Raw genomic sequence first — 15,000 nt, forward strand, 5'->3', positions numbered from 1 at the left:
TTTTTCTGTAACTGTGACAGGAGGGTTGGCAAGGAAGAGGTTTCCCTCGTTGCAATATATATGTACAGTAATACTCCGAACTTGCGCAATTCGAGTTGCACAAATTCACACACAAATTTTTCATTGGAACCTAACTAATGGTCATACATGAGTTTTTCGAATACACACGAACATTTGCGAATACTGAGAAACCCTGCAAAAGTGTTTATGTTTAATTTTTTGTGTAATTTATAAGTTCTCAAGCTTTTATGTGTAAATTAAATAACATTAAATATTAAAAGTAATAATTTCTCTCTCTCTCTCTCTCTCCTTTACTGAGATGAGAGAATTTTTATGGTATGTATACAGGTATGTTTGTTTTGTATGACAAATAGATTTTTTACCTAATAATAAGTACTAATTTTCAAATATTAATAATAATAATAATAATAATAATAATAATAATAATATAATACTATAACTGTAATTACAAAATTTGTATTATTTTAAACAAACAAATTCTTCCCCTCACCTTTTGTAAGAAGGTTGAAGGCAAAAGCTGTCAGACATGTCATTTAACATGACAAGAAGGGGGAGTGTTGCTGATCAGTGGTCGAATGTTTCTTGTAATTCTCTCTCTCTCTCTCTGTGTCCGTAATAATTCATAAAAAATTTCACTCTCTTTAAGTAAGGACAACTGTTATCTATATCTCTCTCTCTCTCGTTCGTAGTTAGCCAACCTACATATTACTGTTTCTCTGTATGTCTTTAGCTGTACAGTAGATAATTTTAAATTTATCTAATTTTACCTGTACTGTTTACAAACTGTAAATGCGCCGTTCTAAAACATAGAGCATTTCAGAACAAAGAGAAAGAGACAAAATAAAGAAGTTTTTAAAAACGAGGTTGAGAAGACTTCTAAAAATAGATCGGTGGAATGGGGGGGGAGAGAGAAATAATATACTAATCTTCACACACTCCTATATTCTTACATTAACCATTTATTTCTTTTTTTAAGGGTAATGTATTACGCTAACTTTTAAATGAAATTACAGTAACTTTAATTTCATTTAAAAGTTAGTTTAATACTGTACTGAATTTCCATCTTTTGATATCTAACGTAAGAATGACTTCTCTCTCTCTCATGTTATTTTCTCTGTCTCCGTAATAATTCATAAATAATCTCAACTTGATATTCTAAGTAAGGACAATATCTCTCTCTCTCCCCCTCTCATGTTATTCTCTGTCTCTGTAATAATTGATAATTCCACTCTTAAGTAACGACAACCCTCTCGTTCATAGTTAGCGCTCACACATTTTTACAACTTATTATTTCTCTGTACATCTTTACCTGTACAGTAGATAGTTTAAATTGATCAAATTTTACCTGTACCATCTACGAAGTGTAAATGAGTTAGTGTGGCAAATACATATTAAAACATAACAAGAGAAAGAGACGTAGAATAAAGAAGTTTTTAAAAAGAAGTTGGGAAGACTTCTAAAAATAGATCGGTCAGAGGGAGAGAGAGAGAGAGAGAGAGAGAGAGAGAGAGAGAGAGAGAGAGAGAGAGAGAGAGAGAGAGAGAAATTCTCTTCCAACTCTCTATTTTTATGTCAACCATTTATTTCTTTTTTTAAGGGTAATGTATTAAGCTAACTTTTAAATGAAATTACAGTAACTTTAATTTCATTAAAAGTTAACTTTATTTGGGAGCATGATTAGGGTCATACTTAGTGTTTAAACTTTAGAAATAAGCATTTGTTAGCATTTTTAGAGACCGTGCCAAACTTATGCGGAAATTCACCCTGCGTGAGGGGTTCTGGAACCTAACCTTGCGTAAGTTCGGGGTATGACTGTACGTATATATGTATATGTATAGTTATGTATATATACATATATAAGTATACAGTATACATATGTAAATACTGTATACTGTATATACGGAGACCAAGGGCAGAGGAAAAGGCACACGAATAGCATTTATGTTAGCCGACAGCATTTCACAATAACCCATTGCATTTTCAAAGCTACAATAACATATATAATTTTGTTTAATAAAATGGAATGTCACTAAATAAAACTATAAAGATAAAAATACATTTCTTAAAATACTCAAATACAAACCTAACCCATATGTGGCCAAAAAGTGACTAAACAAAAAAGTAAAACCGGTATGAAGTAAACAGAACAGCAGAACAATTACATAATAAACAAAGGTATGGAAGACGTCTGAGTATTTTAATAAGAGAATGAATGCTTTTATGAAAATTGACTCTAAAGTCGTAAGCTCGTCCTCATGTTGGGCTGAGGCTATTATTTCATAGTTTTTCATATCAGTCTGTGTTTTGCAGACTGCAGAGTGATTTCTTATATTTGATAATGCAGGCCTGGACAATCTGCATCCCATCCCATAACTATGACCTGATGGCTACAACGTCCAATTGTCTTATCATTTCTTCACCAACCTTCTGATTTTCTTTAAGAGCTTTTGACTTTTCTTCACAAAGGAACTGACCTCCATATCTTTTGCCGAACTCTCAACTTCAAGATACTTCAGTCTGGAACCTGGTACCAAAGAATCTCCCCAGAAGGGGGGGGTGGCCCAATTCACCACCTCGCCATTTCAGTGCTGCTTTTTCAGCACCCGACTGCTCAAAATAGTTTAAAAGAGGACAAGCTTTAATTTGGGCTTTAAAACTGTGCAAAACTCTACGCAGGTACTCTTACTTCATTTCTGTTCCCCTATTCAGAAACAAATCCCCGCATTCTTTCATATGATTTTAAGCGATTCACCCAGTAAAAAATCACAAAAAAATCATTGTTTACATTCATCCCAGATCATAAATTGCCTTTAATTCTAGTTTGATAAATTGTGTGCAATTGCATAAAGGTGCTCTATTCCATTTCTGTTATACATATTCAGAAATAATACTTAATATTCTTTCATCTGCTTTTCTGTATTTCGCAAAGATACCAAATACCAACAGTCCATTTTTAATGTGAAGACTGTAGTTCTGCAAATAGTGTAGCAAATAATCTTTAAAATGCAGATTTTGACATGTCAAAACTTATTGCAGACACATACTTCAGAGGATGTCTGAATACGTCGATTTTCACAATGTAATATTCTAGTTGTCTTAGTGAAAAAAATCATTGCTTATGCAATAACCCACAGTATGGTAACTCAGCAGGAAGATAAATATATTTACAGCTTCAGCTATTCATTTTGTTTCTTTTGAAAAATGACAAATATACACATGAATACACGTTTCCCTTTTATTTCTGTGTATCTTTAGGACGCTGGAACTTGTAAAAAGCTTCCATGATATCTATCCACTTAGCCATATAAAAAACAAGCATGATAAGCAACCTTCCAACACAAAGTAATGACATAGCCCTCTTTATTTATATAATGAAAAAATAAAATATACGCATCATACGGTTGGTTTCAGGGATCCTTTGAACCAAAGCCATGAGTGAACATGAAATAAATTAATAATGAGTATGTGATAGACTAATTAAAAAAATTTGAGTTGATGCAATAATCTTGGTCCACTTGACATCATCACATTTCCACTTAAAATTCACATTTATAATTTAGATAAAAAAAATTATATGAATTACATTATAATATTTTGTAGGGATTGATAATGAAACACACAAGTATATGGTAACATCCTTAGAAATATCTTGTGACTTACAAAAAATTACAAAAAATACATGACAATCATCCATACAGATGGAATAATTAACTTCTTTCCTGATGTAATGATTACATCTTTGACCTCTCTGTATTCTTCTTTTTTCTAAGTTTCATGCATTCTTTTACTGACAACTGGTATTTTGGAACATTCAAGAATCCATTGAACACAACAACTGTGTTCACTCGACTGCTGTATTTCAGTCCTTGTAGAAGCTGTAAAAATGTATTAATAATGTTTAAGATGAAATTTTAATGTACTGTATACTGTATGACCTTCATGCAGCATGTCTATACTGTAGAATAAATATGCCAATCTTTTCACTTACATCTTAACACTGTTGAGTGCAGTGAACCAAATACTAATACAAAGCTGTGATTATATTAGGTGACACCTACCCTTTCAACTAGCTGGAGTCCCTCATCTCATCTATAGCACCTAACATTACTTATATCTTTTCCCATAGTGGTAACAAAGCATAGGCAGTTTTCATCAAAATTTCTTTCTTTTTCCATTTCATCTATTCAAAGTGATACTGGGCTTTCTCAAGATAATATTGCTAAACAAAAATATCCAACAATGCAGTGACATGATGTAATTCTGATTTTTCCATATTAGGTTTATTCTTCAGATGATCCTTCTCGTCTCTGAGATGGGTCTTCCTCATTTCTAATGGATGTCACCCATTTGTTCGTTAGTCAGCCTGAGGTACCTGTAACTACTGTAACACTGGACTTGTCTCCACGGTTTACGTCTGACTTTCATGAGTTGCTGAAGGCATTCTGGCTGTCCCTGGGTCTTTCAGGATACCTTCCTTTACCGACTTCTTGAAGCACTTGGCCATGGCTGTTGCGGCCCATGCTTTGGCAAGGACCCATCTGCTACTACAGTATTGTGGTAGTTGTTCCTGCTGCTGTAAATCCTAGACATCCTTTGCAAATCCTTGTCTGAAGGAGTTCTGACACCAGGGCTTATCCTGAGGCTGAGTGAGGCATATGACTCTGGCTTGACCTAAGAATTGGCAGAATGGTGTGGTACTGGGACAGTAAATGGCAGATCATCTCAGCCATGGTTCTGACACAGAAGACAGAGCAACTGGATGACACGACGCTGATGGAACTGTATACAGCGTTGGGAGAGGGGAGGCTGCCCTAATCCTTGAGCGTACTCTGACAGCAAGATTTCCGCTGCTGAAGCCTCATGATGTTGGTCTTTGCAGCACAAGGGGACCTAATCAAGACAACACATAACCATTCCCTGTCATAAATGGGCTGGTCAAAAAGCTTTTTGAAGATTCTGAGTGCTTCTTGGAACTGGCTAAACCTGGGTATGACACTTGTCCCTGCCATCATGACTGATTATCAGTATACTGGGTACCAGTGACAGCAAAGGTGATTTTCTAATACACAGGATCACCGCCATCTTACCCAACTACTCATAGATGTTGTCCTCTTCGAATGTCCTCTCTGACTCTCCAGAATCCTTGTTGGAAGTCTGCAACCTTAAACCATGGAAGCCAATACAGTAGTAGCCTCATCTCCAGTGTAATTGGCACCAACAGATCCACTTTTGAGATTTGCACTTTGCAACCTCGAACCATGGAAAACCAATAGTAGCATCATCTCCAGTTTACAGTTTACACTATGAGATCCACTGATGATATTTCATTTGCACTTTTGCCTTGCATTGCAGTTAAGTACACATGCATGATTACAATGAGAAAGGTGCAGTCATATGAGCAGTGCAAACAGGGAAGGGGTGGATGATCAAGGAATTACATTTTTTCTTAAGACTTTCACAATGTCTGTACAGCATTTTTTTTTACTTTGACTATGTTATATCAAAATGTATATATTGCACATTTCTGGGTGTTGATAAATTCACATATGATACATCACTAAATGTATCTGCAATAGTTTTTGTGAGAGTACTATATTTCAACAAACCATTTCAGCAATAAAATAATAACTTTCAACTAACTGCACTACATTTCTCTTTTGCCAATTGGTCAAGATTATGAAAAGTTTACAAAGTAAATTAAAACATGAGACAACTCTGATACAAAGTTGTCTTAACAACTGGTCTTTTTTTGTGTTAACATGTATGTGTGAGGCTAATGTATGTAAATTATTTTTAAAAAACAAAAATGGCTGGAATCTATTACCTATATAGCATTTTTAACAATGCATTTTTAACAAGTGTTCTGACCCAGCAGTAAAATAACTGTTTATACAATAGGTGGTACATTATAAACCGACTTGTAGGTAAAATCTTCTGGGAAAATCTCTCCACAACTGAACTACAGGGAGTCATCCACAGTTACCCTAGATTTATGGAAATTTGCTTTGGTTTTTCCTAATTAAGTTTACTAAGTATACTCACTTTGACACGACAGGTGACAAATTGTATTAAATCAGATTTGTAAGTTTGGATTAACTGACTTGACATGAACACTGCAGTACCTGAACATGATATAAATGAAAATTTTCCTAAAGAACAGATTTATATTTATTTAACTGTTGTCTCTCAAGGAACACATCCATATTTGTTGTCATTATATCAATTGAATATGTTCGGAAAACATGTTAATTTTTTTTTAAGATGGTTAATTACAACTGTTTACTTATCTCACTGAATACATTTAATCTGTATTGTTATCTTCTGATAGTAGACCTTGAACATCAGAAATGGGCATTATGATGGAAGGGTAATTATAAACAGCCTATTCCCCTTGTATATGCTGTCCATTCTGCTTCCCCTGTTCTCTAACTATTTTCTTGGCATGTTACAAACTAACAGAGGAACTTGTGCGACTGCATGTTAGAAACGGTAAAATTCATGAAAGACCTTAAACCACAATCTCGTCCTATATCTAGGTCACCACGTATTACAGTTTTGTTGATTACACCCTTTCCTACTGTTACTGTATAAACTTCAATGTCTCTAAGGAGTTTTGCATTATATTTTTCCCTTGTAATTACACTGCTCTTTTTCAGCTGTCTGCGCAAATTCTGTCTATTATTTTGCTTTTCTTTCCTTTGTCCCTTCAGTCTTACTATACAGTTTACTCATGTTTTAAATTCTTTTGCAATATAATGGGGATGATGGAACTTGACCTTAATGATGTAATCAGGGTTAACTTTGCACAAAAAATATAAAAAAATGTGAAATGTACAAAAAGAAATAAAAATACAATGACCAAATTACCAGTAATATCAACCTTTTTATATATCAAAAACCTTGTTTTCCTTTTCATTTTAATTTGCAACATATGCTTTAACTACACTGAATCATTTACTCCTGTACATAATTCTACATTACAAAAGAAATCATTATGCCAACCTTTTACAATATATAAAAAAATATATATAAATACTGACATAAGACAGCTAAGAACATAGAAAATAGGTGTAATGACTGGGGCTCCACCTTGTTGTGAGGATACATTCACCTTGAAACATTTTAATAATTTGGTTTTCTGAATAAGGAATGAAAACTCTCACCTGACCACACTATTCCAGATGTTAAGAGTAAGTCAAACAAGGGGTTTGCATACTATATAGACAATGATCTTTATAAGATAATTTTTAAGCTGCTCTACACATAAATATCTACATTTAGCAAACAGTATACCATAAAAAAGTCAAAAGAGATGAAGAATCTAAAACTAGAGCCACTATGGGAATTTAATTTTTTACATGCATAGAATTTCGTGGACAAAAATTTTTCTGATCATTTGCAATACAGCCTACTATGTTTATATACTTCTTTATAACTGGGAATAAATGAATGAAACAGCTCTTTGCCATGTTGCTTACCTTAGGAGAAACAAAGAAGTACTGACTCGATTCTTCTCTTGCAGCTGTTTCTATCAACATTGAAAGCATCATACGCTCATTCACTGGATCCATGCCCTGTCAAGAGGGAGGTAGAAAATAACTAATTGCACTACTGAAACACTCAATAAAGAGCAAAGAATTCAAGTATTCATCATCACGCTGGCAGGCCATATCAAACATCAATACTGTATGTTTAGAGTAACAGTAAGACTATTGTAATATCACGAAACATTTAACAACCCCAGCATATTAAATTTTGACACATACGACTCACCCTAAGGATTTGTTCTCACATGAAAGGTGAAAATTAGAGGGGGGAAAAAAAAAAAAAAAAAAAAAAAAGAAAACATGGATAGGATGGGGAGACTGATAGAAAAGGCAGAAATGACTGCGGAACTGATACAGAGGGTAATGGATAGAATAGCATGAAAATTCAAGACTGTTGATAGCGCATACTCATGGGGCAAGATAATAATACCTTATGATAGATACTGTGACCATCAGCAGACTGACAAATGCCTAACACCAACTACAGGTTTCCCGTATTAAAAAAAAAAAAGCAATAGCTGTTAAATAAGCAGTAAGGGCTCCTAACTACAGTGTGCTTTTGAGAATCTAATTCTGTTGAAGCATTTCTCTAGTTGCATCATGGCTAATTTAGTGATGCTGCAATACACAGCACTGAACAGTGCTGACTGTCAAACCTTTAGCTCGAGACAATGGTATTACAAGAACTAAAACATGCAGCACTCATATTAGTATCTCTGCAATTGTACAAAGCCTTACACACAATACCTAATTCTCTGGGAGTAGTAACTGTAACCTAAGTGCTGTGAAAAGGGAATTTGGAGTTAAAAATTAACCCAGTATTGTCAAATATACATGTATTCAGAATTTCTGTATTGTGGGACCTATACATGGGGTCAGGAAGTGGGACGATTGTAAAATGAATTGTAAATTGTACACTCACCTGATTAATTTCATCTACACATCTGAAAGGAACAGACGTCAGATTCTGAAGAGAGAGCATGTAAAGTGCTGTAGCCAATGCCCGCTCTCCTCCAGACTGATGCTGAGCTGTTAAAATGCGCAGTTTATCTGCTCCACGAAATTTAACTAATATTGCTATACCATATTTGCTGTAGTCATCCTGGAAAAAAAAAAAAATCTGAATAATACAGTAATGCAAATAAATACACTGCTAAGAGCATTTATGAAAAATGAATACTCTTATGAAGCCCTCTGCTTTTCAACATTTGAATTTCCCAACAAGTACTTATCACGGGAGAATCCAGCAGCCCACACAGAAGCAAGTAGGCCTCTACGGGCCGCACCTATCTCCACTTATCCATTCGTTATGGTCATTGTCTATCCTTGACCTCTTTCCCTCTTATTGTCCTCTCGATTTCCCATCTCCTTGCTGAATACGCCCTTCTGCCAAGATGCTCTCCTCTTCCAGGCAAACCAAACAACAAGCGCATAGGACACCTGAATTGCCAGAAGGCACGAGTAATGGCATTCGCGCTCCTCTACAGCTAAGCCAAACCAAAAGCCCGGGAACAGGAACGCATATAAGGAGGAGGTCAGAGGTCAAACGGAAGCAGTATTAAGTAGACCTCTATTGGAAGCAGACAGACTCCTTGCTGAATGGCAAACCTGCCAGCCACTTACAGAGATCCTCTCTGTCTATTGTTGACCGAACCAGTGCCGCATTAGTGCCAACCATTGATGTCCCTATTGACAAAATTCCAACTGGCTCTACATTCAAGACTCCTTGTCCCAGGAATTCAGGTACTGTGTGGAATTGGAAAGTTATTTCAGCAACACCTTCTCCAACTGTATTTCCCACTGCTCATTTCCTTCCTTGCAATCCTCTTAAAGCCTTAAGGAATTTTGCAATCCTTTTAAAGGCCTTAATGAATTACTGAATTGGTGTTAACGTTACTTGTGTTAAATTCCTCATAAGTATCAATCCCAGTTTGCATATATTTTACCTTGGATGACTTCTCTCTCAGCCTTCAGCACTTTAAGTAAACTTTTACCCAATGCTTTAACACCCGAAGTGATTATGTGCATTTCCATATTGAAGAATAGGTACATGTACTGCTGTCACTCTACTGTCTCATGGTGCCTCCCCATCCATCAATCAACTTTGAGAAGATTTCCACAGTATATAATCTGTATAATTGTGGCACTTTACTTGTTTATGTAACGTAATCCGCAGTGTCCTTATTTGTTATTAAGTATCTTTTAAAGTGGTTCTCTCAGAATATAATCTGTATGCTTGTGGCACTCTTGCTTTGTCAACTAAGGTAAACATGGTGCCAAGGAGCTAGTGCTTAGAGCTCCCTTGTGTTACTCTTCTAATTTATATAATTATAATTAATTACATTAGAGCCTGGTTTTCTCTCAAAGTCCTAAATTAAAATTAAATGATATGAATTCCCTCTTTTTCTAAATGTTGATAAACTACACAGTTGTGCTACTGCAAGAAGGTAAGTCAAAATCCATCTCCCATCGACACACATAGCAATATCAAAAGAGTGAACTAGCTTTTCTTAAGTGAATAAAAACTTAAGTATGCAAAATAATTCTGAAAGAATAATCAGTTATACATGAAAATCCAACTAACTTTAATCATGATGGTTTAGACAGAGGTCATGAGTCAAACTATTGGTTGCAGTATCTGCAGTTCCTGCCTTGGAAATCAGCTACTATGTTTTAATTCAAGTTATCAATAAAAGTAATGCTACTGGTCTAGTCACCAATAATAAAATAAGATGTTAAATTTAAATGGATTTTACAATAACTAAGCATAACCTCTCATACGTTTACAAAAATTAAAAAACCAATGCAGCTTGACTGTTACAATGGAAATTGGCCAGCATGGCATTTTACATCTCAATAGAATGAAGGATATGATGCCTGAAAGGTTAAATAGCACACACTATTTTTTAAAGCATTCCGGATAATGTGGATGACAAGAACATAGCTTGCTAGGTATTAACAATTCTTTCTTGCCTCTGGTGCAAATTATTATACTTGGGTTTCACAGATGCAGTTCATTAATAATTACTACAATATTCAGATTACAAAATACATTCACACTAACCTTGTCATCCTGAATCAAGTCCACTTCTCCAGAACAACCCAAACGTTCCATGAAACTGGTAAAGCTTGAACTGATGCTTTGAATAAGTTCTGTTACAGATGGCAGCCATCTGAAAAAATTGTAAACACAATGAATTTGATATTCAAGTTAACCACTACAGCAAATCCTGTTTAACAATGCATTCTAATCTAATCATTCTAATTCAAAGTAATGTATTGAGAGAAGTATAGGACTGATGCAGATGGAAAGATGTTGAATAAGAATAGTCATGCATGGGCCCATGCATGACCTTTCCACCTACACCATTCCCATACTTCTCTTAATACATTATAAGTAAAAATATCGAACAGCCATGAAGACAATACATCTCCTATCTCAGATACCCTTTTGTGCCAAACTAGTTACTCTATCATAAAAACTATCAACCACTCTCAACAAATTACTTTTGCAAGAAAGCATCTACACAGCAATCCAAAGGATATTTCTATCAATTCTACCATAGGCAATTCCTACTCTCAAACTTCTCACACAAATGTTACACAAACATTTAAGCCACACATACTGTCGTCCTTTTCTACACCTATATAGCTGTTACTCAATCAGTAATGAAGCTATTTGTCCTCCATGATTACAGCACTGCCAGTTATGCTCAGTGCTATAATGTCATTTTCTTAGATACTGTATAAGTAAAACTGAAGCCCCAAAATACCTGTAGTTCTTATTTGTAGTGTAGGCATAATCCTGGATCAATTGGCTTTATTAATAAATCAATAATGTATACTGTTTGAAAAATATACTACGTTATGAATAAAATGTGTAAAATGTAATTTCAACCCTCAAACTGGCCCTAAAAAGAATATTATAAACATAATGAATGTCTGACAGTGTAAGTATGTTATGGGTAATGAGCATATAAAAATATATAATTACATCATTTCAACCATGATTTTAATTAAAAAATGACAAATTTAAGTAATTTGTAGTTTTCCTAACATACAAACCTGAGGTCTTTAAATATGGGATTTACTTTCAACGCAAGCTGGAACAGGCCATTAAACTTAAAACAAGGTGATTATTGGTATTTGGCTACCAACAGCTGGGGAGAAAGACCTGCCATCCAGTTGGCACACATTAACTTTATCTTTCCTCCATGGCCTGAGACAGACATGTTTCTTCTGCTGTCTGCCATTCAACTTACTCATTTCCTCTTCGTTTTTTAGTGTACTGTAATTGTTGTTTTAAGATATTTTGCTTATTTTGGAAATACTGCAGCCTTACAACATGTCTGCTCTTTTTATTTTTTGTTTCATTCACCACTCCTTGGTGCATAGCTGTTCTTACACAGTTATGCTGCACAGTTGTTATCTCATTTTTGCCTTACGAGCGTTTCTCTTTGATATTCTAATTTGTTTTGCCCTTTGATATAATGCAAACCAACTCTTGTTTTAGCCTTGATGTTTGTTCTTTTATTCTGTTATATCTTTTGTCTCTTATGTTTCCGAGAAGAGAAGGGAGCCTCTTGCCTCTATCTGTTCTGTTTTTAGACGCCCTCCCAAACTCATTTTATCGAAAATCCTTGTTTTACATCTTTTCTCTGTTTATTCTCAAACTCATTTTATTAAACATCCTTGTTCTACATTTTTTCTGTTTGTTCAAAGTGTTTTCTCTCTGAAACAAATGGGGTTTTTACTTCAACTATACTATTACCTGGAGTGTTGTAATATTTTAGTCTTTCAGATGTTGTTGAGGGTACATGAAAAAATCTTATTTAAGCAATCTCCAAATAATGAGTTGGATTGTCAACCAAGACCTACTAATCCTTATGGTTCAGCCCTACACAAAACTCCCTTTCCCCCTAGTCTGGGTTACTCGTGTATATGGCAATGTTGGCACTCTTTCGAGTCTGCCAAGAACTGGGAAACTACCTTGGTGATAGTTAAACTATCCACTTTGAATGAAAGGGGTGTCTGAGATGCTTTGCTTAAACCTATGACGTCTTTCACTGTACTGTATTCTACTATTTTCACCCATGTAGATTTGCCGTAAAGAAAGCGTTCAATGGATTTGTGTGTATTTTTATCATTCACTGTGTATGGTGCTGTCAATGCCGAGACAGCTACAAGAAAGTGTTTAATGGATTTGTATGTATTTTTATCGTTCACTGTGTATGGTGTCGTCGATGCCGAGATGTCTACAAGAAGTCATCGACAGAGGAGGTGGCTGGACGAAATATTAATCATTGTTCAACATTATTTTCCTGTTTATATGTAGACTGGTTTGTTCATTGTAAGAATAAATTGCATATAAGTACTAATGTTCCATTATTAAACCATTATTGAATTCAAGAGTGCTACCTTATACTAGTAATAAAATAACAGGTGGAGCACGATGGTGATCTAGGAATTTGCCTTGAAATTCTTGAAATAAAACTACAGTACTAGGCTATGGTGATGAAACAAAATGTTGGGGCTTACAGTAATGACTGACTGCTGAAATTCAACGAGTTGAAACTTTTGTTTAGAATAATTCTTTGGTCCTCAAGTTATAACTAATTTCATTCTTTGTTATAGCTGGGTTAGGTACAGCATAAATTTCTGAAAAACAGCAATACTGTATGCTGGAGTCTGGGATCCCTACGTATAAAAAGGGACAACCAAACAGCTACAAAAACTTTTAGGATTAACATCACTGAAACAGTTGAGAGACAATTTTTTCAACACTATGTAGACAAATAACACTTACAAAGAACGAACTTTCTCTATTTCATTATGCTGCCGGGAATTCTTCTCTTGTAAACTTTTTAAACTCTTTCGCAGTGTTAATATTGTGGCTTCACGTTCATTGTAATCTCTGATCTCCTGAAATACAAGACAATATTAACTCAATATACTTCAATAAATTTGCATAGGACAAATTTTTAATGAACATATGAAAAAACAAAAATAAACTTACACAAGAATACAAAATTAAGCATAAAAAAATAGTATTTATAAATACAGCTGAGAAATCATTAACTGAAAAATAAAAATAAGCTACAAAAACCAATTTATAAACATGCCTTCTGAATCATAAAATCTGGAAGTAAATATGAGCAAAAGTAAATATGAGGGTAAAACATACCACAAAGATTGAAAAACTGTAACATGGACAGTAAAAGAATGGGAGTGGTTGATTCATATAGGTCTCAGAGTAAATATGACATATGATAGTAGGATAAGGAGGGAGGGCAAGTAGAACAGATGAGACAAGAAGGGTAGCAAGGTGTTAGCACAAGACTGGAAGAGACTTGATTATCTATGGAAGTGATTGTGGGATGTATGAAATGCTGGGTGAGCCAGCTCTACTTTATGGGTGATAAATGTGGATGTTGAATGCAAATGAATAAAAAAAGGTTGAAGCTGTTGAGGCAACATGGTCTACTTATTATACATGGGATAAGAAGAAATGCAGGGGTAAGAAATGTGGAAATACTTGTTTTTGTTATAATAATAATAATAATAATAATCAGAATTGGATCTGTTTACACAGTGTTTACGAACAACTATGACTCCATATTGACACTCTTGGAATAACTATGCATCTACTTAGACAAACGACTTTCAATACACACTCGTCTGCATCTAGATTGACTGATCTCAATTGACACTGCATCTAGATACACACAAATGTGAAGCTGGTTGTATCTAAATACACAAATTGTGAAGCTGATCTTTTTGCACAAGGAGAATACCGTATAACGTAAGTTATATGCAAATAATTTCCTAAACAATAATTTAACTTAGACTATACTTAAGCTTTTTTTAAAAATAAGGCAGTAGACGCGGCTAATGATTGCAGTATTAAGAGTACAGGCAAATGAGTCATAACAGAATGTGGCTAAGACAGAGTCCTAGCCTAAGCCCAAACACAGTGTAAGCTCAGTAGGCAATTAAGAATTAGTGAATTACAAAAGAGAATCTAAGCCTAACTTTGATGTTTTCCTTCCCAGCTTCGGGAAAATATTTTGAGCACTGTCCTCCAACATCCATATTTTACGATTTCAGTGATCTAGGCTAAGTTACGGGGTATTGAAAACAATATGTGGGCTTTTGGAGTTCTGTAATAGCCAAGAATTTATGGTTATTAGCTCAGTTTTGAGGAATAACTTCAAACTTGTTCAGAGTTTTCTTCAGACCAGGGTTATCTAGGAAATGGCCAAAAATATTGAAAATCTTTACTAAACAAGGGAGGGGAAAACTCCACACCTTCCAAGTCGGGGCAGATGCCCTACATTAGGTCAGGTTAGGGTCACGACTAACTAAGATGGTCTAGGCTCTGAAACCTCACAGCATAGCCTAGGATACTCTAGATTCACTAGGTACTGTTAAA

At 34.9% G+C, this 15,000-nt stretch overlaps 1 protein-coding gene across 1 annotated transcript in view; it reads right to left on the reverse strand.

Annotated features, from left to right (window-relative positions):
- Nucleotides 1-3,644: 3,644 nt before the first annotated feature.
- Nucleotides 3,645-15,000, reverse strand: part of LOC136845982 (structural maintenance of chromosomes protein 5-like) — an 88,822-nt gene continuing 77,466 nt past the window's right edge. Inside the window, exons 20-24 of the mRNA XM_067116552.1 lie at nt 13,375-13,490; nt 10,633-10,741; nt 8,491-8,670; nt 7,500-7,595; nt 3,645-3,896 (exon numbers count right to left, since the gene is read on the reverse strand). Of these exons, the coding sequence (XP_066972653.1) occupies nt 3,753-3,896; nt 7,500-7,595; nt 8,491-8,670; nt 10,633-10,741; nt 13,375-13,490 (645 nt within the window). The 3' untranslated portion in view covers nt 3,645-3,752. The remainder of the gene's footprint in view (nt 3,897-7,499; nt 7,596-8,490; nt 8,671-10,632; nt 10,742-13,374; nt 13,491-15,000) is intronic.

Source organism: Macrobrachium rosenbergii, chromosome 14 (genome assembly GCF_040412425.1).
Source record: "Macrobrachium rosenbergii isolate ZJJX-2024 chromosome 14, ASM4041242v1, whole genome shotgun sequence".
Taxonomy (NCBI): Eukaryota; Metazoa; Arthropoda; class Malacostraca; order Decapoda; family Palaemonidae; genus Macrobrachium; species Macrobrachium rosenbergii.